This window comes from Rousettus aegyptiacus, unplaced genomic scaffold (assembly GCF_014176215.1).
Source record: "Rousettus aegyptiacus isolate mRouAeg1 unplaced genomic scaffold, mRouAeg1.p scaffold_m13_p_10, whole genome shotgun sequence".
NCBI classification, from domain to species: Eukaryota; Metazoa; Chordata; class Mammalia; order Chiroptera; family Pteropodidae; genus Rousettus; species Rousettus aegyptiacus.
The window spans coordinates 27,867,529-27,894,531 of NW_023416285.1; the positions used below are offsets into that span (position 1 = coordinate 27,867,529).

A 27,003-nucleotide genomic window follows, 5' to 3' on the forward strand; every position below is an offset into this window, starting at 1 on the left:
TCAAGAAGCCTGATGAGAGAAAGAGCCTAAAGCCAGCAGCAGGAAAGGAAACACACCCAGAGCAAGGTGAACTAGTAAAAATAGTGTTCCAAAGGGAGAGACACAATAAGAATTATCTGTCTCAGCCAAAGCTCTGGATCATGATTGAAAAAAAGGTAGGGGGAGGGGACACCGATCTGCTCTCATACGGATTTAGGACCTGGATTCATTGAATGTTCAACAAGTAATTTTTAAGAGCCTCCTATGAGCCTGAAAGGGTTGTAGGAGCTGGGGATATAACAGTTTAAAAAACATCGAAAGCAAATCTCTTTCTTCATGGAGCTTAAACTCTAGTGGGGGAAGAAGAACATAAATAAAGGTTATTTAGTATACTTGCAGGTGATAAATGGTATGGAGAAAAATAAAGCAGTAAGAGCCACTAGGAGGCATTCAAAAGGTGTGCAATCTCATATTACCTTTCGAGTCATTAAGCAAAGAAAGATTTGAAAGGTAAGAGGAAGTCACAGAGGTAGCTGGAAGACATAGTTTTCAGCAAAGGAACCAGTGGTAGAAAGCTTTAAGGTGGTAATGTGCAAGTTCTGTTCAAGAATCAGGAAGGAAGCTGGTGCGGCTGAGGTGGGAGGGCCAGGGAGAAAGTGGTAGGAGAGGAGATAAGCAAATTGGAGGAGAAGGCATCTTGGAAGAGATTGTGGTGCTTTGCAAGTATTTTAAACATTTAGGCATCTTTATAGTGTTGCAGAAAAGGTAAAGGCATTATTGAACTTTAGATATTTGTAAATTAAAAATGCTTGCTAAAATTTCATGGCCAACTGTTCATAGAAATAGTATGTAAATTTTCAAAAGCAGTAGAGGGAGAATTCAAAAAAAAAAAGAGGAAATGGAAAACAGAGAGGAATAAATACAAGATAGTACATCCAAATATGAGTAATCATAATAAATTAAATGACCAGATTACTAAACTGAGTTTAAAAATAAAACCAAATAGCTATGTGCTATTTATAAGATAAAGAACATAAGCACATACAAGGTTTGAAAGTAAAGAGATAAAAAGATATACTAAGCAAACATTAATTAAAAGAAAGGTGGGGAGGCATTTTTTATGTTAGACAAATTTTAAGGTAAAAATAAAAGTGGATAGTATATAATAAAATGCCTATCTGGAATAGATGAAAATTTTGTGTGTGCTGAATAACATTGTTTCAAAATATGTAAAGCAAAAAGTGAGAATTGTAAGCAGAATTTGACAAATCAACCATAATAATGGAATTGTAAATATAACTCAGCAATGGGCCAGTTAGCATAGAAAAATTTGCACTCAATAATTAAAGATTTCAGATTCTTTTTAAAAACACATGTAACCTTAATGAAAATACACTATATTTCAAGCCATAAAAATTCAAAGAATTGGTACATAAGAGTCACAACTAATTAAAATTAAGTTAGAAACAAATAAAAATAAAACTTAAAGGCTCATTTGTTTTGGAATTTTTAAAAACTCATAAATAACTAATGATCTATAGAAGTAATCTCAAAAGAAAACAGAAGATATTTATTCTGAAGAAAAATATTAGACACATGTAGAATGTAGCTAAAGCATTGTTTGCAGAAAATTTATAGCCTTAAATGCCTATATACAAAAATAAACAAGACTGAAAATTAATGATTTAAGAATCTAACTAAAGAAGTAAAAAAATTAAAATAGGAAAATATAATAAACCAAAAGGACATTAAGAACAAAACTTAATGAAATTGAATAGAACTTCAACTCAGGCTTCAAATAATTCCTGCAGATAGATGGTAAGGAACATAAGAACACACACACACACACACACACACACACACACACACACACACAGAGAGAATCCTAAAACACACTAGGAAACAAAGTATCATTAGTCAGACATCAGAGAAAAAATAGCACAATTATACAAAGTCTTAAAATATCAGAATTATTAGACAGATATTAAAAAGTATACTTAATAGGTTCAAAGAAACAAAACGTGGTTTGAAATTATAAGCAAGAAGCAAAAGGGTATAAAAATGACCAGGTAGATATTTTTTAAATGAAATATAACTGAAAAATAAAACTCAAAATTAAAATTTTATAACTCAATGAAAGCATAAAATAGTAAATTATACAGAGGTAAAGGAATTAATGAATCGAGCTAAAATATTATACAGAATGCAATAAAGAGAGGAGAAGACATGTAAAATATACAGTGTAAGTTAGGAGATGTGGAGGATTGAATGAGAAGATCTAACAAGTGTTTAATTGGAGCTAATTGGGATATAATAGAGAATGTAAGGAAGAAGCAATATTTGAAGTGGTAATAGCTTGGGACCTTTCAGGATTTTTGAAAGACTCTAATCCTCAAAGTCAGAAATTATAACAAATTCCAAACAAGATAGATAAAATTATAAAACCACCCCTAGATATAGTATTTTCAAACTTCAATACAATAAAAATAAATAGATGATTGTAAGGGTAGGCAGTAAGAAAAGAAAAATTACCTACGAAGAGATAATTAGATTTATAACTGCCTTTGCACTTAAAAGCTCAATTGTTTTGGAATTTTAATATTGATAGTAGCCAGTAGATAGTAGAATAATACCTTCGGAGAGCTGAGAAAAAAAAAAAAACTGCTACCTTAGAATTGCATGCCTAGCAAAACTTTTTCAAAAATGGTGGTAAAATAAACACATATTTAGGCAAATGAGATCTTAGTTTACCATCAAAAGAACCTGAATAAAATATAGCAAACCCATGATAACGTGGAGGTTAAGGGCACTGAACCCCCTCATAGTCAAAAATCTGTGTATAATTTTTGACTCCCCCAAAACTTAGTTGCCACTTGGCTCCAGAAGCCCTGCAGATACCAAAATTCTTAGATGCCCAAGTCCTTATATAAAATGGCATGGATAAATGCATACAGTCAGCCCTCTACATCAAAGACTCCCAACAACAGCTCAAAAATACTATAGGTATTTATTGAAAAAAATCTGTTTATAAGTGGACCCATGCAATTGAAACCTTTTGCACAAAGGTTATCTGTACTCTAAAAGCTATACCATACCAAATGGTCCCACATGGGAGACTAAAGTATAAGGATGGAAATGAAGAAGGAAAGATAAATCATAGAGAAGATTTATCCAGGATGGACACCTGAAGAAGTAAAGAGAAATAAACAGATGTAAAGCAATAATCAATGAAAATGACAAAATTTCTAGTCTCGAAATGATTTTTTTTTTCACTTCAAAAGAATAACATGATGTAAAAAGGAGAAATATTCTGGAGAAATATTCTGGAGAAATATTCTAAATTCCATAGATAAAGAGAAATTGTTACAAGAATTCTGAAAGAAAATGTTGAAACAAGACTAAGACCTTAATTAAATTTCTTATGTATAACATTGGAAAACATTAGAAGACATTGGAATAACATATCAAGAATTCTGAGAGAAAAAGATTTTTGTTGTTTATATTTCAGGAAAAAAGACTATCACTTTCAAGTACAGGAGAACTTGGAAGGTAGCTGCTCTTGAAATCTTTCTGAAAACATTACCTTAAGAATTCCAGTCAAATGCAAATAGGTTTTAAACATCTCAGGATAGTAGAAAATCGAATACATATGAAGCGGTGGTAGACCCCTCTGTCCAAACTCCTGATGAAAACATTCAACAAATGACAGAATCCTGCCTGAAATTTTAGAAATCTCAGTGTTTTAGGGTAAGAGCTTCTGGAGAGAGCAGAGATGAGCAAATATTCACTATTGCGCCTAGAGAAAAAGCAAGGGCTTGGAGCAAAGACCAGCAACCAGCAATTCCTTCTGCTGCCCAAGAGGGTTTGATGTAACTCAAGGGATGGAGGCGAAGGTGAATAATTAGAGCTGGTATTTTTATTGAGCCAGAACTAATGCCAGAGATGAAAGAGAACTTCAATCAGCATGATTGCAACGACACTGTGGGACAGATGCAAATAGAACATCCATACATAAAGCCCTCTGGGTATATTAATTTTTTTCTCCCCAAATTTAACATTTCTTAGAATGGTTGAAAAAAAGAAAGGAAAAACGTTTCAATGTCAGAAGCAAGTCATGTTTTAAAATAATGGTTTGAGTTTGTGTTTAAAGTGCAAGGCAATTTAAACGAAACAGACCTTTGCTTCTAAAAAAAGAAAAAAAGGCTTACGGAAGTTTTAAAAATCACATAGGAAGGAAAAGCTTAAAAATGAAGAGCTGAATTATAAATAAACAGCAAAACTGAATACATCTTTGTTCCCAATTTGATCCTGGTGATGGAATGACCTTCATAGTTAATTATATCTTTGTATCTCACAGGCTGTTGGACTATAGATCATGCACAGCACACATGACTAATGTACTTTAGCCTGGCTTCTTTCTATCATGCACCACATGTCTGGCACATCAAATTTCCTGGCAAAAATGTTATTTCAAGGTAATGCATACAATAAAAATGTTCTCTTGGGGTCACAACTATATTATTTCTCCTCTGACAGCATTGTTAGGACAATATCCGCATTGATTAATACTTATCTGTCAATTCAAATAGGAACATATGTTGTGGATAAGAATAGTCATGCACACCTTCTTACTCTTGTAAAATATAAAGACTAAAGTGATTTCTCGATGGAATTCAGTATAAAACATCAAAAATATTACTAAGGAAGCAGAAGCTGATCTTAAGACTATGATTGTCACTTCAATGATTTTAATAACATAATGTTTTCCTTTTCTGGGAGGATATATTCTTCTCCCCCACTTTTTGTGGTAAAATATACAAAGTGTAACATTTGCCATGTTAACTATTTTTAAGCGTATAGTTCAGTAGCATTAAGTACCTTCACACTGTGGAACCATCACCACCATCCATCTCCAGAACTTTTTCATCTTCTCAAACTGAAATGTGCCCGTTAAACAATAACTCTGTTTTCTCTTCCCCCAGCCTCTGGTTACTGCCATTATACTTTTTTTTTTTTTTAAGTGTCCATCTCTTTGTCATACTTTTTTTAAAAATTAAGTTTATTGAGGTTATATTAGTAAATAAAATTATATAGGTTTCAAGTGCACAATTTTAAAACACATATCATCTATATATTGCGTTGTGTGTTCACTATCCAAATTCAAATCTCTTCCAGTGCCATATATTTGACTGCCTTTACCGTTTTCTACCTCCCCACCAATCCCCTTTCCTTCTGGTAACCACCATACTGTTATCTGTGTCTGTGAGTTTTTATTTGTTTCTTTGTCTTATTCATTTGCTGCTTTCGGTTTTATATTCCACATATGGTTCTTGACTTTTTCCATCTGACTTATTTCACTTAGTATAATATTCTCAAGATCAATCCATATTGTCACAAATGGCAGTATTCCATCTTTTATTATGGCTGAGTAGTATTCCATTATAAATATGTACCACATCTACTTTATCCAATCATCCATCAAAGGACACTTTGGTTGTTTCCATGTCTTGGCCACTGTGGATAATGCTACAAGGAACATAGACGTGCACATATCTCTATGGATAAATGTTTTTAAATTTCAGGGACAGATATCCAGAAGAGGGATTGCTGCTGGGTCATATGGTAATTCTATTCTTAATTCTTTGAGGAACCTCCATATTGTTCTTCACAGTGTCTGTACCAATTTACATTCCCACCAGCAGTGTATGAGGGTTCTTTTTCCCACAACCTCTTTAACACTTATTATTTGTCTTGTTGATAATAGCCATTCTAACAGATATAATGTGGAATTTCATTGTGGTTTTAATTTGGTTCCCTAATAGCTAGTGAAGTTGAGCAACTTTTCAAATATCTGTTGGCCATTTGTATGTCTTCTTGGGAGAAGTGTCTGTTCAGTAACTCTGCACATTTTTCAATTGGACATTTGTTTTTTTATCGTTGAGTTACATGAGTTTTTTACATATTTTAGGTATTAGCCCCTTATCGAACCACCATTCTATTTTTGTCTCTATGAATTTGACTGTTCTGGGTACTTCATATAAGTGTAATCATGGAATATTTGTCCTGTGACTAGCTTATTTTACTTAGCATAAAGTCTTCAAGGTTCATCCATGTTGTAGCGCATGTCAGGATTTACTTTTTTTGAAATATGAATAATATTCCATTTTATGTATATACCACATTTTGTTTGTAGAAGAATATACTGTTTAAAATTATTTTTATATTAAGTACATACATTGTAACTGCAATCGTACTGATTATAATACACTGTGTTAGCCTGTAGTAAGAGCCATCATTATCAGGTATCTATTATATACCACTTGTTTAAAAAAATACATTATCTGTAGCTTTTGTCACAACACTAAAAATGAAATACTGCCTTTTGTGACAACATAGATGGATCTTGAGAAATATTATACTAAGAGGAACAAGTCAGGATGAAAAAGTCAAAAATCATATGATTTCACTCAAATGTGAGATATAAAACTGAAAGCAACAAATGAACAAGAGAAAAGAAACAAAAACTCATAGATACAGACAACCATCTAGTAGTTACCAGAGAGAAAGGGGAAATTAGAGAGCTAGAAAAGAGTAAAGGGGGTCAAATATATGGTGACAGAAGGAGATTTGACTTTGGGCGGTGTCCACACAATGCTATGATATATAGATGAAGTATTATAGAATTGCATACTTGAAGCCTATATAATTTTATTAACCAATGTCACTCTAATAAATTTAATAAAATTTTAAAAAAGGAATTTTTTTTTAAATGATGTACTATGATAATTTTAGAGATGAGGAAACTGAACATAGTGAATGTGAGTAAAACTTATCCAGTGACTCACAGACTACACAGAGAGCTGGGATTCAAACCAGATAGGCTTAGCTCTGAGTCCTGGGCTTTCTCCCCTCTGCCACCTGACTGTTCAGGCTGTGATTGAGGCACATTGTATTATACGTGACAGAATTGTGCTAGACAGGCAGACATCCAGTCCAGTTCTGACTCTGCTGCCCACTAGCTGGGTGACCATGGCCAAATCATTTGGTTTTACTAAGTTGCTTCATCTGTCAAATGGAAATAAAAACAGTAGTGATGGTAATGATAATATATCAATGGAGTACTCACTTTGTGCTAACTATTGAACTTGCCTTATATTAGCTCTTCGATCCTTGTGATAACACTATGAGGTAGATTTTTCAATTTCTTTCTTTTTATTTAAATAACAGAAGCTGAAAAACACAGAGGTTCGAGGTCACACCACAGTAAGTGGATTCAAACCCAAACCAGTCTGTCTCCTAACCTGGCATTTTAACCAGTCCTCACTGTTAGGAGGTCATGAGAACTGAAAGCATGCAAATTGCTTAACTCCATGTCTGACACAGAGAAACCCCTCAAAAAAATGTCAGTCATTATTTTTATGACCATGATTTCCTCGCCATTTTTTTCTATATCTGGTTCTGAATGGCTGCACCTGCTTTTTCTATTTTTTTTTCTCCTTGGAAATGTTCCAAGAGTGGGAGGGGAGACTGATCAGGAAATTACCCTCCCTGGCTCTGGATCGGCTCTAAGAAAAACCACAAAACAGCAAGGACTTCTGCAAAGTCAGCTCAATACCACGCCTAATGTGCACTCTTATTACTAGGGCTGCATGCAGATGAGGTGGGGATAGATAGCCCTTGTATGCTGTATTGGCATAATATTAACCCCTGAATTTTAAAAATCTGATTTTTCTCCATTTACCCTGAAACTAAATTGCCAATGCAAATAAGTTTCTGAGAAATCCACCAAAAATGTTGTGCCTCTCAAATAAGCTGAAAGAACAAGAAATCTTTAACTCTAAGGCCTAATTTAAAGTCAATTTTTTTAATTGTGTATTGGGTTTGAGCTGATACCATGGTTTATGTTGGGCATAGTAGTAAATAAAATAATAGTTCTTATGATTAAGAAAGGTATAGTCTAGAAGTAAAGAGCAGTTATTAAAGTTACAGGATAAATCAGTACTTTCCATTCTCTCCCTAAAACACTCCAACTGATGTCTGTATACTTATCCACTTAATGATTAAGTTACAGGTTTTCCAAAAACTAGTTGTGTTCAACAGCAAACCTGATTATGTCAGTTGCATTTCTTATTGTAATTATAGTAATTTAATTAAACCTACATAAATTGATATTTTCATGAAAACTGCTTTAATGTTTTGAAATAATTTGATAAAATAGTGTTGCCGAAATATTGGTGCTACATTAGGAGTTGAATAATACAATTGTAAAATATTGAAGAGAAAATTATTCTAGAAAGAGTCAGCAAACAAATCTTTTTGTCATTCAACATGTTGGTCAATGTTTAAAACTGGTATACAAATACAATTACAATAAACTATGACCTAAGCTGAGCATAAGACAGCCTAGAGGTCAGGCCTACCAGAGAAGTGACATAAATGAAATCTGAAAGAGAATATAACATCAGTCAAGAAGGAAAAGTAGCTTGAGCAGAGGGAGTATATATCTAAAGGCTTGGTAGAAAAAACATTTGAAAGAAGCTTAGTATGATTGAAGTACAAATGTTAGAGCATGTGGTAAGGGTATGAGTCTAAGGACATCATCAGGACACAAATCATGAAGGCCTAATTTAGAAATCTGTAATTTTTGAAACAGTGGGAAATCAATGAGAAATTTTACATAAGAGTGATGTGATCAAATTCTCTTCACAAGATTACTTTGGCCTCGGTAGAACCAGATTTCAAGGAAGAGGGTGGAGAGCAAGCCTGAAGGCAAGGAGACAGTGAAGTGGACCTGAACCTGGGCAGTCTCGTTGCTAGGGAGAGAGATGGAGGCAGATAAGCTTAGTCTAGTTGCCAAGAGGAGAGAACTGAACAGATCAAGAAAAACCCAGGAGATAAAAAGCATGAACAATTAGTGGAGGGGGTAAAGGAGATAGCAAGTCAAAGCTGACTCTCAAATTTCTGACTGTTAACAAGAAGGGTTGTGGTGCTATTGCAGAAAAGCAGATCAGCGAGAAACCAAGCACCACTCAGAGAGTTGAAGAACTCAAGTTTATTATGCCAGCAGTCCCAGAAGAGCCAGTGCTCTGAAGATCTGAGACCCGAACTCAGGGACAATTTTGCTTTTTTAGGGTTTATCCATGCTGTTACAGTTGGCATGGGCCGATTGGTTGATTTGTCCTGAGGCAGTTACAGACCATGGGAGTTGCTATGGGCTATGGGAAGTTACAGAGCAGGAGATTTTCAGACAGGAATTTAGGCACTACATCTGTTATCTAGACAGAACAATCAAAAGAAAGGGCGAGTCTTCAGCTGATTTCGAGATCACTCTGCCTTTCGGCCTATGCAGCAAGCATGTCTACAGAAGCAGAACAAAGAGCTGATTATAAGGTTAGCCTTTTGAGTAAAAATTCCCCTTTAGTGCCATTTAAAGAAATAGGAAAGAATGGGAAAAGAGCAGGCAGAGGAGATAAGGTGATAAAGTCTACCCAGTTCTAGCTCATGACATGAAAAAGGAAGTGAATTTCTAGAGATTAAATTTTTCACCTTAAGTAATAGATTGAAAAACTGAGTTTATACCTTTTGATCATCACCCTGTCCCTATCCAACCCGTCCCTTTCTAATGACATAGTATAAACACCGCCCATAATTCTATCTAGAATTTTATTTCAGACAGATCATTACCAAATCCCCAGATATGATTTTAAATGTTCTTTTATCCCTCTTCATGCAGTGTTTCATGTTCACCTCCATAAGCCTAAAAACCTTGACTTGGCATTGCATTGAACCCTACTGACCTAAGTTTCAAATGGTAAAATCTTTTATCAGTTTCAATGGAAATCTGACCCACAAAAAGATAAATGGAGGAGGGCTTCTGTGAAATAGGTTGAAAATAATTGCATGTCAGACAGCTTTTGGCGAGGAGCCAGTAAAGTATTAAGTGAAAATGGGAAGAAGTAGACCCTCCATTGCTCTGAATTTGAAAGCTCAAACATTAGGGCAGAGAAATATTTTATCCTCATTCAAAGGACACGTGATTTATTTCCTCTGACTGCTAATTGCTGCAGAACATGGAGAAGTGGATTTCAAAGAGGCGTTCAAAAAAGCTTACCTAGCTTGAAAAATACATAAGTGGCATTGGTTTGAATTTACAGACTCCTACAGTGATTGGCATAGCACAGCCAAAACAATTGGGAGCTAAATAAATGGGTACATTCTGGAAAGGTCTTCATTTAAAGTCTTTAGCAGGAGAAGATGATGAAAAGAGTATAACTTTTATGCCTTGGATAGAAAGGGGACTTTACTTGGTTAAATACTCTCTATATTTAATTTTTCTGTTATAATTGTTCTATTGTTGAGAATGTAAAATTTTGATTGAACAAGCAATACTGATTTTATCCATTTGTTCATTCACTCAGCAAATATTTATCGAGTGCTCATTGTTCCAGGCATTGTTCTAGATCAGTGATTCTCAACCAGAAACTCTGCTCCTCATACCCCACGCCCAGGGATACTTGGCAATGTCTAGGGTCATTTTGGGTTGCCACAGTTGGGGGGTGGAAGCGCTGCTGGCATTCAGTGGGTAGAAGCAATAATTTATCTATCCCAAAGTGTCTGTAGTGCAATGCTGAGAAATCCCCTTCTAGATACTGGCAATATAGTGATGAAAAAAAAAAAATCCAGGGAAAAACTTCAGTTTTTATGAAACATAATTTAGTGATGAGAGAGAAACAATAAACTGATTAATAAAGAAATACATAGCATGCCAGACAGTGATAAGGCACCATAAAAGAAAAAAAAGCAGTGGCGGGTAGTGGTTACTGCCTTGTAGAGAGAAGTCAGGAAAGATCTCAGTAATAAGGCAATTTTTGAGCAGAACCAGGAGAGAAAGAAGTCCTGGTATGAATGAGGAACAATCTCATCACTGTCTTTATTTTAAAAATATAACAGTTTGCCAATCATACATGAATTCAGGGTAAGGATAAATTTAAGATAATTTGTGAACAAATTATCTGAGTGTCATTGCCTCTCTCTCTCTCTCTTTTTTTTTTTTTTTTTTTTACCAAAACCTTTATGCTGGTTTAGGTTTAGATATAGGAGTATAAGATTTTTAAATTTTTATATATTTTAAACAAATGAAAAATGGAGTTGGCTTTCCTTACAACCAATTGAAACAGAATATTTTAATTTAACTTAATCAACAGGTTCCAAACAGTATACACAAAACAGCCACACACCATATATTCCGTATGTATAAATATAGCATGGAAGTGTGTAGTATGGCACAGGTGCACACAGTGAATATGTGATTGGCTCTTACTACACATGATGTAATCTGAGGACAGGATAAGTCATCAGGGCTTAAACACAAACATAAACATGGAGGAGGATATTTTGAAAATAAGATCAAATTGTGGTTTGAGTGTTTTGTTTGGTATGATTAATTTTGTTGTTGATAACTTGTTTGTACTTACAGTACATATAGCAAAAAAGATACAGGACTTGAGCTTTTTAAATAGGTTTATCTCAATTTAAAATTTTATTTTAGTAATAACTCATTGAAAGAAAATTTTGTTGGTTATACATATAAAAAATATATATGAAAAATAAATATATTTTTAAAAATTTGCTTGCAACTGCAATGCAATGAAATATCAGTTTCATCAGAGAAGTATTGGTTTTGTTTTCTAAGAATTCATTTATTAAAAGAAGTCTAATTTCACATCTTAATTTAATATTTTACTTCTACACAGAAATGCCCAGTATAAAGAAGCAAAAGCACACCAAGATTATAATTGCAGTATTTTTAAAAGACTCAGTAAATTTTGAGTATTTCCAAAGCATTAACACCATTGAAACATAATGATAATCCTAAATGTCTGATTGGTGTGGCATTAACAAGCAAGTCAAAATCAAGGAGATTATTTTCAAATATGGTATTATATTACATGTATAGAGTTCATTAACAGAAAAGAAAAGAAGAAAATTACTCTACTTAGAATCTTTGATTAGCCCAGAATAAAAAATAATTTAATTTCTTTATATCTGGTTATAAAATTTTGAGATGAATTCTGAGGGATAACATAAGGTCCTCCAATATCATGTAGACGTGAGTTCTGTATGCCCTTGCTAACAAGGGCAGAAGTGTAAAGGGTGATCCAACAAAGACAAGAGAAATGAGATATGATAAAAATTGATAAGTAATTTCCTTGTCTGAGTTAGATCTATACCCAAGTACTTAACAGTACCCTGAAGCCAGTGAAGAACCTCTTTATCCAGTCAGAACAACTGCCACACCATCCATTTATTGTTTATGCATTCATTCACTTATTCACGCACCGAACATAATTACCGAGTACAAGCCAGCCTTTTCCTAGGTACTGAAGATACACATGTTCCTGTCTTTGAGACGTTCAACAAAGTGAAAGAGACATTGGCATGTAAATAATGATATGAGAAATGTTTAGAGGATGTGATACAGAAATATCTTTTGGGTATAATGACTCAGAATGATAGACTTGAAAAGATGAGTTGGAGTTTATACAGCAACCAGGATAAGAGCGACCATTCCAGGCCGAGGAAACAGCATGCATCAAGGCCTGTCAGTCCAAAGTAAGACTGTTAGGCCAGAGATGAGAACAGAAAGATGGAGACAGGTTGTTAGGAGGCTTTATATCCATTTTAATGTTTTAACCTAGAGTCTTCAAACTTCATTATTATTTTGTATCGTAGTAAAATATGTATAACGAAATTTACCATGTTAACTATTTTTAAGTATGCTGTTCAACTGCATTAAGTACATTCACATTGTTGTGAAACTACCATCATTTCTATCCAGAACTTTTTCCTCTTCCCTAAGGATCTCTACACATTAAACACTAACTCCCTACTCTCCTTTTCCCCAACCTCTGGCAACCTCTATCTACTGTCTATCTCTATGGATTCGACTACTCTAGGTAACCTCATGTAAGTGGAATCATAGAATATTTGGCCTTTTGTGTCCGGCTTATTTTACCTAGTATAATGTCTTCAAGGTCCAACCATGTTGTAGTATGTGCCAAAAATTTATCCCAAACTTTATTGATCGCGTATCGGCTAAACTGTTTTAAGCATGCACTTGCAATATATGTATAGTATGTATCATGTACATTAGAAAACATACAAAAAATAAATATTTTAAAAGGATAAAACTGAGAATAAACTTAATTTTCCTTTTTTATAACGGGTTGTCTTAAAAAAAGCCCCCAGGGTATATATACCTCTCTTTGGGTAGAACTGCTATAAAACTCGGAGAAACATTGAGAAGTATTAAACAGAGTAGCACCACATTTGACACTCTCCCAGTTTTTCATCGAACATCTCACCCTGTTGTGTGCTCTGTAGTGAGTGATGAGGGCAGATTTCAAAGACTAGATTTCAAAAAATCAGATTTTTGTTTTTAGAGTGGAATATTCTAGTGAACTTATAAAGTATACACCTCGTTTCTTGCAATTGCATGTCTTTCTAATGTCCATCCACATAAAACATCTTGTTGAAAAGCATAAAATAATACAACTCTCGGAAAATACGTGTTGGTCACTGTTATTTCAAGATCGCAGATAAATGTACTAGTAGAACTTAAGGGTCTTTTGACATTTTTGAGTATTCTTCAAAACTTTATCAAGATCAGTCAGTTCCTTAAAAACAAACCATAAAACAGGTGCTGCTACCGAAAACTAAGGTTAGAAAAGTAGAGACTACATGGTGGCTGAAAAAGCATGGACCTTGGAGCCAAGTAGACCTCGGGAAAACGCTGACTTCACCACTTACTAGCTAAGTGACCGCTGGGCAAGTGTCTGAAGCTCTCTTACACTTATTTTCATCATGTAGAAATATATGACAATAATGTCTTTTGCAAAGTCATTAAGAGAATGAATTGACATAAAGCATCTATATGCTTAATACAAGTGCTCACTTGGTGTTAATATCATCTTTTTCATTTACAAATTCCAAACAGGAAAAGCAGTTTTATGACCTTGTTCCATGGTCTAGGACATGTTTAAACTCTCTACCTAGATTATCCTCTGCCCCTTCAAAACTCCAAATTGGATTTCAAAATTCAGCTTTTAATTTTTGACATTATAGAGGTAAAATAAAGCTCTTTCTTATCACAATTTCTATTTTCCTTTATTTATGTCTCTAATAGAATAATAACCACTAATACGTAGTAGCTTCTGTGATGAGCTGACAAGTTTCCCTTCAGGAATAAAGGATGTATGTCCCATCTTCTGGGAGTACCACCAGCAGACAGACTCTCTTTAGAAATTGTCTCAGCTCAGAGCACCTCTCAAGTCATGCTCCCTTCCTAAGGTGACCCCATCCAATAACTGAATGGTCAGATTAGGGCCCAGGTCCTTCACATCACTGAGGACAACTCTGAAGGATCATCTCACATTTAGAACTCACCTTAGAGTTTGCTAAGTCTTGCACTGAGACCACATCACAGTTCAACCATTCCCTCTTCCCTTCCCTCTTCTTTGCTAGGTTGCAGTCACAAGACTATTTCCTAATAAACCTCCTCTAACCTCATCTCCATCTCAGAATCTGCAACCCACAATCCAGCCCACAGCCATATCTCAGGCACTTATTACATTGCTACAATTATAGGTTCACTGCCTGTTTCACTCAAATGATTGAGTTTCCTTCTGATTTATTTTTATGTTCTTAGAATCTAGTCAATACTTGGCATATGTGAACATCTAGCAAATGCTTGTTGAATAAATTCGTTAAAACTAAGATCTTATTTTGTTTGACCAAGAAATTCTTTCCATTTTCTTGTTTGGTTAAATTTATTTACATTTTTTCTCTCTTCATAGAAAAATAATTTAGAGCAGTTAACCCCAGAGGTGATTATGATTAAGTAGGGAGGGGGGCAGGGAAAGGGAAATTAACAAAATTGTAAAGGCAAAAATATAATATTATAAGGGTCAATATAGTTGTAATTAGTCATTGAATTTCTTTTAATCATTGAGTAAGAAGTTACCGAACTGAGCATCTACCAGGTCTGACTAAGTGCTACAATAAAAGTAAGGCTCTATCCCCAAGGAGAATTATACTCAAGTGGAAGAGAGAGACAAATATAGAGTATATAGTAGCATAATTTCAGAGAGCAATAGGTAGTACGAAGGCCCCTGAAGGGGATCATGGCATAACACCCCAAAAGATGAATCTGCACAAACAAACCTCACTAAACTAACCTTTACCTTCCATGAGGTTTCCCCAAATATTTCCTATTCACCTTCCCATGATTTAATACGTCCAGGCCAAGCCCTTTCCCTTTGTCCCGTCATATCTTCTCAACTTCTCATTCTTTGTTAAAATGGCAACACAAACCCCTGGGTCTGTTTCTTTATGATGTTCACTTCTTTCTATGAAGGCCTCTATGCCATGTAAAAATATTAATATCGAATAAAATGTATATGCTTTTTTCCCCTGTTATTCTTTCTTCTATCAGCTCATAGATTTTAGCCACAGGTGCTAGCCACAGGACCTAAGAGAATAAAGGAAAAGTCTTTCCTCCCCTCTACCACTGTCAGTAGGACACTCAGGGATGGGCTCTCTAAGAAGGTGAGCAGAAACCTCAATTTTGAGAATCCATACTCACTAATATTTGAAGGAAGAAACTTTAAGGCAGGGAAAAGCTAACAGACCAGGCATGAAGTCAAAATTTGACTCTAAATCTCCAGGCAGCTAAATATAGTACATTTCTTTTTTTTATGAGGAACGTGTTCTAATTCTTAAGAGGAACCAACGTTTTCCCTTGAATAAAATTGAATGGCTCTAGGAGAGGTAAACAATGTCTTCATCAACTATCTCACAACAAAGACAGAAGAAGAAATCTGTGAAAACTTTTTTCAGTGACACTGGAGACCTAACATTAAGACATATTCAGGAAAGACAATTTCTGTGAGGGCCGTAATGACTCAGTGTGCTTCGAGCAGTGGCTGGATGACATGACCTTTACGTTTTTCTTCTTTAAGTAAGAACTGAATGTCAGATAGTCAAGATTACATTCTCTATCAAAGGCCTCAGTGTAGGTATCTTAGAGTATTCATTTATTTTCTCATTCATTAATCAAGAAAGAAATTGTTCAGAACAACCTGGGACAAAGGCTTTTAATCATAACACTCTATTTTCCTGCTGCATTTAAAACTCACAATTTAGGCTGACTTCACAGAATTCTGATGAAATATCACCTACAGAGATAAAAGAGCTGCTTGTTTCCAACATATAATTCCATTCTTTTCATTTGCAAATGCATACACCACGTCTCCACCTCCAGCCTCCACCCTGTCTCCATTGCTATAGAATAGGGCTTTCAGGTTTGGGGATGTACATTAAGCTTTATAGAGACACAAATAAATAAGTGATGACAGGTATAAAATTAAAGAACTAGTATCAAGATATTCAAACAGGTGGGAAATGAAGATCATTAAGCTATCACTATAGAAGCAGGTTTGCTTAATCTGTTTGTAATCTTGTTTCCTGACAATTAAACAACAACAAAGAAGCATTTATTAAACAGCAACACTCTGGCAGGGGAATGTCAGTAATTCCAAAAAAAGAGTGTATATTCCAAAGTGAAAAATTAGGCAAGTTAAGCTTTACCATAATAGTAGAGGAATGTCGCCACATTATACGACATGCTGCAACCATCACATTGCTTCAATTTCTTCTTACTAGTAAGCCACACTGATAAAGCGTTTACTAAATCGATGAATTACGTGCATTCTATTTTGCAAATATTTAAAGCATCTGAGTTCAGATCCAAGCTCTACCACCTTAAGGAGTTAAATATATCCACCCTAAAATAGGGAGAGGTTTTTCTGCCTCCCCCTTCTGCCTAAGGACAGATCCTCTAAAAGATACTCAGTTGTCATCAGTCCCCTTGCTTGGATTTTCATCAGCCAGGAAAGACTCTTGTCGCAAAAGAGAAGACTAGAAGTCAACACCACAACCAAACATACTTTGTCACGAATTATATTTCCCATCTATTCTTGTAAGGGTTCATTCATCTTTCATAAAATTATTTATTCTTCCCTGAGTGGCCTACTTTCCTCTATCCCTCCCCTTCCCCTATAAAGATGGTATACAAGCTCTCAAATCACCTGTTTTTGGATATTCACTTTGTTTTTCCTGTAATGCCTCCAGGCACTTAATATTAAACATTCCTATACTTTTATCCCTTTTCTCCTGTTAATCTGCCTATTGTCAGTTTATTTCATAGACCCAGTTTTCAGTCCTGGGAGGGTTCAGGGAAAGACTTTCCTCCTCCACATACTTATTTTTTCAGCTGTAAAACCAGAACTGACAAGGTGTTCCTGTGATATGAAAGCCCCTGGGCCAGCATAGCAACTAGCAGATAACAATCGCTCAGCTATTCCTTCCCTTCCTTCCCTTCCCTTCACTTTTCACAACCACGGAGAGAAAGGACAATACCCTGAACACAAGTTACAGCCCAAACCACTCATATGTAGCCTTCCTCAAATGTACAGTTTGAGGCCAATACACCATGTCTACATATTTGAAAGTTATAAGTGAAGCTGGCAAACTGTCAAATAAAATGTTATTTTTTCCTGTGTTGATAAATATACCTTCATAACAATTTGGAAGACCAAGTTCAAATTTAGATTTCTTAGGTCCCTCAGAGTTTCATGCCAAAATTTGACAGGAGGCCCTGGGGCACACACACCCTAATCCTGAGGCCAGTATCCCTAGTCTTCCCTGCACCAGCACTGTCCCACCCACAGGGGCCTTGTAGGCAGGGTGCTAAGACCCAGAGCGATTGAGCTCCAGACACCCCTCTATAATCAGCTGCTCCTCAGGCACACCAGCAACCACTAGGGGAAACAATGGGATTGGGAAGAAGTCTTGGAGGTCTTGGAGGCAGTATTTGGGAAAATGTCATGTTCCCAGACACCCTGAACTTAGTCTACGAATGAGAATAGGGGTCACAGGTTGTCAGCAACCTTGGCTCCAAGGACTACCCTACTGCTTGGAGGACTAGGGCTTGCAGAAGGATACTGTAATGTCTAAAGCACAACCTGAAGCCACATTTCACCTGGTTTTAACAGTGATACAGCTTACAAGTTAAGCAATTCTTCCACTAATTCAGTCTTCACCAAGAAATCAACAGCCACAAAAATATTGAATTAGTACAATTATGGTACCAAGTAATTCTGTGAAAAGAGGAAACAAAGGTCGATCTAGCTTGGATGCTTTTCTCTCATCCATCTTTTTCCCAACTATGTCACTATTTTAAACTACGTTCTACCCATGCTTAGTACATCTGAGTTCTCCCTCTCCCTCCCCCTCTCTTTTTCCTTCCGTTCCTCCACCTTCTTGATTTTTTTCTTTTTGTGTATAATTAAAAACTGTCTGCTACCTTAAAAAAGTTATAACTAGAGTCACATCAGTCAAACACAGGAGGAAAAACTTTTCCTATCACAATGTGGTCATAATGAAATGGCTCAAACTTTCTCGATTTCTGAGACTCGTACTTTATTTTACTCATATGGCTCTTTTAAAACCTGCAAAATACCATTACCAAAAAAAAAAAAAAAAAGTAACATATCAAATTTCTTTTTGGTGTCTATGCATGTGACAAGACAGAAATTACTTAGTTTTAAAATTGCCTTGACATTTATAAAGAGTTGCCCTTCAAACTATGAAAGAGTTTATTTGTATTGGTGTCACATTACTGATCCAAGCACTTTCCACTTCGTTACAGAGCGCATGAGGCAGGGCGAGAGGAAGGAGTGACAATACTGACAGAACGGGGGAGGAACAAAGAGGGCTTGTGCCACTGGACTAGGCACATGCACAGACAGCTGGACAACTCATTTTATTTCACCGTACTTTGCATTTCGAACAAAATCACCAGACTTTCAGTGTTAGCAACTTCTACTCACAGATTGGCCTATGTTCCTAAAAACCATTATTAATTAAATGTCTTCATATTCTTATAAGTCTAAATTATTACTTAAGCCATCTGATCACAAACTGCGAAATATGTTATTCTGTTAGAGTTCATGTGGTAGATAGAGTGAGTGGTTCCTTATGGTCACTATAATGAGAAAACGTTATGCTTTCATAAAACAACCAATCAATTCTTTCTTCATGAAAATAATGATAGCCTTGCAAAAAAAAAGCGCTATAGACATATTAGGAATTGGAGATGCAATTTTTGACTAGTGTGATCAGCAACAGTAATGACATTTTATATGCATTCTCACTTTGTCACTTGATAATTAATAAGCAAAAATATGCATTGGCCAAAAAATTAACTGGAGGCTTAGTATGGCCACTGCCTAAGTCAGTTTGGGTTGTTATAACAAATATACCATAGAATGGATGGCTTAAATAACAAAGAGTTATTCATCACAGTTCTAGAGGTAGAGAAGTCCAAGATTAAGGTGCTGGCAGACCTGATGTCTGGTAAGGGCCCCCTCACATGGCAGAGAGGAAGAAAGATCGCTCATATCTCTTCTTATAAGGGCACTAATCTCATTTATAAGGGCTTCACCCTCATGACCTAATTATCTCCTAAAGACCTCACCTCCTACTATCATCACATTCAGGATTAGTCTTCAATATATGAATTTTAGAGATACATAAACATTCATCCCATAGCATCCACACTGAGAGAAATTCTATCTCAGTAATATTATATAGAGTTTTTAGGAAAAGGCTTAATGTTAGTCAATAAACTTTTCATAAAAAATATTAACCATTACAGAAATATGTTTCAAGTATACACACACAACTATATCTATATCTACATACAGTATATAAGTTAGATAGATAACCTGCATATACTCAGATACAGTTGTGCTTAACTGTTTAAGTCAGGCACATTTCTAAGATAGAATTCACACATATAATCGTATACAAAATCATTTTCCAAAAAGAGAAATTTGACAATTCAGCCAGTAAATTTTTCCAAATTTGATCACTTTCTGTGGTTTCCATTAAAATGGCAACCAGAAATTGAGCTAGCTTGGAAGCTGAGATGATGTCCTCACATTTTAAATAGGAATCAACTGAGACATGGTCTGGTATGCTTTAAAATATAGATTCAGAAATGAAATAAGCTTCCCTAAGAATTATGTGTTATATAGGCAATAGGCAATTCTGCCCATCTTAATTGCTGCTATGTTTATTTCTTTTTAACTGAAGAATCATCTTTATTAATGGAGACATATCCTTCACATGTGAAAATACAAGGGCACTTAATTCAGTTCTTGATGCCTTTCCTCACACTGATTCCCTGCCTAGATGAGATCATTCCAGTTACTCATTCATTCTATTTGAAAGTTACTGAGTGCTGACCGTGTGCTGGACATTTCTAAGTGCAGAGATGGAAGAGTTAACAAGACAGACAGGGTCTCTGGCATGGAGTGGAGGGAGGGTGATGGGAGAGGAGATGAAAGTCAGTAATAGGCAATAAATGAAATGCTGAACAACAGAATTTTAGACAACAGTAAGTACAGTGAAGAGGTTAAAACACCTTTCTCTTTCCATTCTGCACCTTCTTTCTCATTCCCACCATATCATCTCTTCATGTTTTCTAACAACCTCCTCCACCCAGTCCTGAACAGACCACTTCCTCCTTTTGTGGACCCATGGATCCCACCTTCACTTCTATCCTGTCACTTTATGGCATTTGTTTACCTGTCTTATCTTTCTCAATGAGACTTTAAGCCCCAATAAAGTAATCGGCAGGCTTTTTTCCCCCCGTAATGATTTTGTAGATGGATTTCTTGGCACATATTCTAGTTACATATTCATGTAACATTTTCCGTAAATTAACTGAACAAATCTGCTGAGGAAATAAAGAATCCACTAACAGTGGACTACTACGGAACTATTAGTGTACAACTTGAGGCTTGGTAGGATTAACTTCTTTGATTTAATCATGATCTTCTATAAAGATTTTATGATATTCTCATTAAAACCATGTTCTATTGTTTAATCTAGTAGCTTTCACCCACTGTATCATTTCTTTTTTTAATTACAATTTTGGATTCATACCACTAAAGTGATATCTGTCAGAAATTGAATTAAACAGGTATGTAGTAAGAGTAAGAGGCAAGGCCTGGGGCATCAGAGAAAGATTTTATATTTCCCAGAATCCAGAGAATTGTAATATTCTGATAGCAATGTAGCCCTGACAACCGACTGAATAATTCGAGGCTGCCTTCCAGTATTATTACAGGTCATCTATTCGAGAACTCTAACCTGCTCAGGTCTTTATTTTTCAAGGCCTTCCAAGAAACAAGCAGTTGTAAGGCTGGCAGAGGAAAAGCTCTAGACATTGCAATAATAAATAGCTTTTTAAAGGTGATTAGGACTCATCACTGCATGATAATGTGTATAGTAGGATGGGAGTGCAAACACACAGAATCGATAACTTTGAATTTTAATGAGAAAATGCCTTCTATTGTTGCTAAAGCAGTTACAGAAATATTGTACTAAAAGCTCTATTGGGCATTAGATATCAGACTTGAATTTTATTAAGAGTTACAGCTAAAAAATGTTACTTATCAGGAGACTAGCCTGTCTCTACAGCCCTGACATGCTCCTCTTCATTCCCTGATGATTTTTCTCCAGCACAGCCAGTTCTAGGGATATAACTTAACTCCTGAGTCTTTCCCTCCACTTTCAAAGACAGAATACAACAGAGTACAGAAAAATCAAAAACAAAATGAAGCACACATGAAACCTGAGATCTTCTGTAAAGTAATCAATAAAAATTGGCTGTGTTTTGTGGCTGCAGGCTTATTTTTTTAAGTTTAGTATGCACATAGTGAAAAGTATTTTCCTTTTTTCTTTTCTTTTCTTTTTTTTTGCTAATGGAAAATCTGAACCAAAATGATGTGAATTAGTGAATCTCAGACAGCAAAAAAAAATTATTTGGGATAAAGCAGTGTGCTTTTCCTGAATTGCTATTATGGTCTCCATTAAAAGACAGAAAATAGTGGACATAGAATAGTAGACTAAGAAATTTGGCTTATTAGAGGACAAGTCCTGTTCTATCATCATAATACCAATTATTCTAAAAATTAAAAATAACTACTATTTATTGAGCACATACTGTGTGTCAACCAATACACTAGGTGTTTCATGTAATTTTCTTATTCCATCTCTGAACAATACTATGTGGTAAGAATCATTATCCCACTTTCACAGGTAGGAAAACTGAGGCTCAGAAATTTTAAGTAATTTACTCAGTCTTATAGGTAATAAATTGAAGAGACATGATTGGAAACCAAATATGCATGACTTTAAAATTTGCAGTCTTCCCAGTGTATCCAATTCTTTGAGCATGGTTAATTTCAAAGAGTAAATGATATCCCTTCCCCATTTTTAAAAATATTTTTTAAGGACAAGACATGACTCTGCATTTTAATTTAATTTCTAAACTATTGAGATTTTTAAAAAAGCTTTAACTCAGAGTAGGAATCTTTAAAGATTTAATTTAAATGCAATTAACTTATTTACCTTAATTTGCATAACTAAGTGCAAGCACATTTTTGAGGAAAGCAACTTGCTAAGTACTGGCTTGTCCTCGTTGGTCAGTTGGTTGGTCGTTGGTCGTTCTAGCCTCATTATAGTTTGTCAGTCCAGCGTGATACTTGGGGTGGGATTATGAAAGCTCAAACACGAACTGTGCTCAAAGAAGAGAGACAGGTTCTGGGGGAATCACATGACAGGTATGGCACTGGATACTTAAAACAGTGCACAATATCAACATCAATTGAAGTTTTCTAGAACTAGTGACCTTCAAGAGAAAGGGAGAGAAAAAAAAGAGAAGGTAAATGAAAAAGAATAGGAATTCAGGGCCTGAAACAGAAGATGTGTTATAATAACTATGCCAAATTATCTCATGACTATTGCAAAATAAACTGAAATTATTTCCTCAAAAGACATTTGATCCAACCATGCTAAATATTTCTTACTGTATTTGGATGTTATTCAATTCACTGTAAAAGAATGAACACCTAAGTGATTTTCAACAAGTTCTACTACACCATCCCGCTGACGATAACACTCGTTTTTTCATGGACATGATTGTAATTTCATGCCCCTATTTAAGATAACCACAATCATAGGTCAGTGCCATTATCTAGATAGATCTCATGGTGTGACACCTAACACCTGTTTATTGAGATAAACTCTCTTTTGTAGGCTTCTAAATCATTTGCTTTCTAGCACTCCTACTTCTTAAGTTGTATGGAGGAGAGGGAAAGGAAAGGAAGAAGGAAGCAGAAGAAAAATTGCTCTCATCGGGAAAAAAAAATTGTATTAATAATTCAAAATTGGCTTTTTAACTAATGAAGCACATAACTTTTTCCGGTAATTTATGAATTACGTTTGCTTTCATTTTCTTATTTTTCTTATTTTTCTCATTTTCCTCTTATAGAGGATGTAATATTTGATGTTCTTCCCTGCTTTATGTGTTTTCTTTGCAATTGGAACAGTAGGAGGAAAGAAGCTGAGAGGGCAGTAACCTGGGACAATTGGCTGCTCTTGGGTTACCTTGTAATTTTTGGTTGTATTCGGTCCTGTCAGAATGGCTCCTCCTCAAGGTACCGGAGTGGTCCCCAGGAATGCTGCTCTCAACCACAGTGTCAGTCTTCCTTCTCTCCAGCATATAGAGTCTAGACCTCAAGAAGATCAGGTTCTTTTTCTTGGTGCCCATGTTTTCTTTCCCAGTGGCTTCTTTGGGCTCCATCTGAAGTAAAGACAAGCTTGAGAGACTTGCAGGCAATGGCTTGTTGCTAAAATGCCTCAGGGTAAGGGTTAAGGCCAGTGGACTCGACTGCCCAGTTTAACTGCTTCCTTCTAACTAAACAGCTTCACTCCAGGGTTACCTGGCTGTGACTGCCACCTCTACGGAGTCCCAGAGGCACACCCCTATGAGGTCATTCTTTTTTATACCTAGAATCCAACAGGGGAAGTTGCCACCTGTTACCTGAGAGACCTGCAGCACAGAGCTAGGCAAAGCAGGGACTGCACTGTCACATGCTGCCGAAGCAAACAAAAATCCCATTGTGTGGGGTGAGGGTTGGGGGTTGGGGAAGAGGAGAGAGAACAAGGTGAGGCAGGGAGGAAGGGAAGTACAGGAGAGTAACCTGTAGCTTATGGATTTAATGTGCGCCTAAGGGTGTGTGCAGGTGTGCCCAGGGCACTGCCTTGTGATCTGCTGCCTCGAGGCAGATGTATATTGTGTGTGACCTTTAGCTAGAGTCACTCACATGTGACCACGGAGTTAGTGTGAGGCTAAGGGAATTTGCATTTACATCACAACAGGGGATAGAGAATCATTTTTAAGAATTACTTGTGTGCACTCAGTCATGCTTCTACATTTAAACACTGAGCATGCAGAGATTATTACTAAAAAAACATACTTCCCAAACCCTAATCTGCATTCCTGAGAAAGTAAGGATTCTAGTTGAGAGAGGTCTGGCCACAGGCACGGGAAGAGAAGAGAATGTCCAAAGAGGCCTGCCTGGGGCCCTTTCATTTCTCCCCTTCTGCTGCCCTTGCCTGAAATTAGTCCTTTCATGTCCCAGCCCTGTCCTGAGTCCTCGTCCTTAGAAAAGTAAACACCATGTCAGAATGTGATTTTTATAAGATTTTTTCCCCCTTCTCTTTTGCAGAAGGTGTGGAAAAAATACAGCTTACTTTGGGAAAATAAGATGAAAAATGTTTGAAACTGAGAAGAGATATGTAGAAAGTAGAAGGGATGGTGACAAGGACCGGGAAGGAGAAAGGTAAAGAGTGGGACTTCCATTAATTTTTTTGTTGTTTTTCCATGTACTCACAGAGATTTCTCAAGGGGGAAGTTCTCAGAAGCTCTGGGGATGTGCTGAGTGGTTCGTATGCCCTCGTTAAAGAAAAGAGAGACCCTAAGGAGGAAAATAGGCTGTTTTTCCCTGTAAAGGAAACACCAAAATTCAGCTTTGTGTTGCCCATTTTGAATCATGGTTAACTCTTGTTAGGCAAGGTTTACAGATGTGGAAAAAGAGACAAAACCCTTTTTCTCCAATTAAGAATGTGTGGGCTGAATACAATTGGCATAATTATCTTCAAAGATAAATGACAAATCTTCACCCACTATAGAGACATCTGTAGATAGCTTGGCATTTTGAATGGCTTTTATTTAAAATAATTGATAGTCTTTTTTAAGCAAGGCTTTCCAAGTACATTTAATAAATGCTTTTAAAGGCACGTTCACCACTAAGATGTAAAATGAGTTTTTCCGATTTATGTTTAAAATGTCTCAATTGTATTCTAATATTATATATATATGTATAATATGTTTTATGTATTTACCTGGTTAATAACAGACATACATTATTATACATTATTAGACATAGTTTATTGCAAAACTGTTCAATTAATACTCTAGGACTTATTAATACTATAGGAAATATGGGGTTAGGGACACAGCACTCAAAAATTTTGTCAGTGACCCATAAAAAAAACAGAGAAAATGAAAAATAATTACAGCACAATTTTACATGTAATAATAATTAAGAAATATACAAATAAATATGAAACTTTATCTTGAAAGAGAACAGAAAGTTTCTTTTAGAAGCGGGCCTTGTAGGGTCTTAGCTTATGAGTCTTAGAGAAGTGATAGAAGAAGAGGTATTAGAAATCAAATGAAAATGTGTACTGCTAGATGTGGCCAGGCACGGCTAGGACCACAGGCGGTAAACCGAGGTCTCTGGTCACTTGGAGGGGTGTACGTGTGTGAGTTTCGTGTACTCTTTTGTGGCTCAGGGCACCTGGATACAGTTTTGTTTTTTGTTTTTTGTTTTTTTTTTGCATTCACCTAGTATTTCAAGTGGATGAAATCACACATAAGCAAATGTAAAACTGTTATGTGCTCAAACAGTTCCTCATTGTTGGAGCAAATTTGTGTTTTCAAAATAAGCATTATAGCAGAATTGACTGTAGTAGCTTTATTATATTTTAAATTTTCATCAATTAAGAAGATACTTAGCATAGCTACTATAAATTCAGTAGTAAATCTACATTTTATTTATTCACAACAATTTCTATGGCAACTTTAAAAATAATAGATAAATTATTTTAAAACTGTCTTAATCAACCAGTGAGTGGGGTTGTCACTGTTAGTTGCTGTCTCAATACTCATTCCCGCCACCTCCCACCTCATGCCATTCCTCGCCAACAGGACCATATTGCCTTGTTTCGTTCCAGGCGACATTAGGCTTCACTAGTCATAATGATAACTTTATTTTCTATTTTTCTAGTTCGTCTTGCCACTAGGCTGTCCGTGTAATCCCAGACCTGGCAAATGAGACCTCAGGGGTAGTCTGTTATAAAGGGAGGTAGAGTATTAATTCTGGAAAAATTTTTGCTTCTCTAATAAAAGGCATATTAACAGTTGTTTTCGATCTTCCCCCTTTATCCAGACTTGATCACAAGTGTAATGCATGGAGCCGTTACAACCACTCTGTGTCGATAAGAAAAGACAGAGAGACCCATGGACTCTGATACCATTGAGCCGCCTTTAGACTTCTTGATATAAAGATAAAATAATCCTCTCCCCCTAAAGCCATTGTTAGGTGAAGTTCTTATTGTCAATACATTTCTAAGGAATTCTATAGACAGTACTTTATATATATTCACAAGTCCCTTGGTTATCTCTTTGACACTTTTCAAGCCAATGTGTTTAGAATCACCAGCATAAAAAGAACACATAGGTTAGAGAGATTTTGAGTGTTTTCTCTTTTTTTTTCCACTGGGGCATCTTGCTAGAACATGAGTGAGACTGGAGGAACAAGGTTTTTAATTTGTCTATGTTTTATACTTTACAGCAGAGGTCCAAAAGTCTTTCAATACAAGAATTTTGTATTACTTAAATAAATAAAATGTTGATATTAAGATATTTCAATTTTATTGTGTGCGAGAATAAGCTGTTCCCAGTTTATTATTTTAAAAAGCATT

General features: G+C 35.7%; 1 protein-coding gene across 3 annotated transcripts in view; it reads right to left on the reverse strand.

The window, feature by feature from the left end:
* The window catches only part of ARHGEF38 (Rho guanine nucleotide exchange factor 38), a 118,211-nt gene extending 94,305 nt beyond the window's left edge, over positions 1-23,906 (reverse strand). For 2 of the 3 annotated variants that reach the window (XM_036227641.1, XM_036227642.1), the window contains exon 1: positions 23,560-23,894. In XM_036227641.1, coding sequence (XP_036083534.1) covers positions 23,560-23,755 — 196 coding nt within the window. In that variant the 5' untranslated portion in view covers positions 23,756-23,894. Of the gene's footprint in view, positions 1-23,559 lie in introns of all 3 variants that reach the window. The other variant, XM_036227640.1, reaches the window with a different exon arrangement.
* Positions 23,907-27,003: the final 3,097 nt, after the last annotated feature.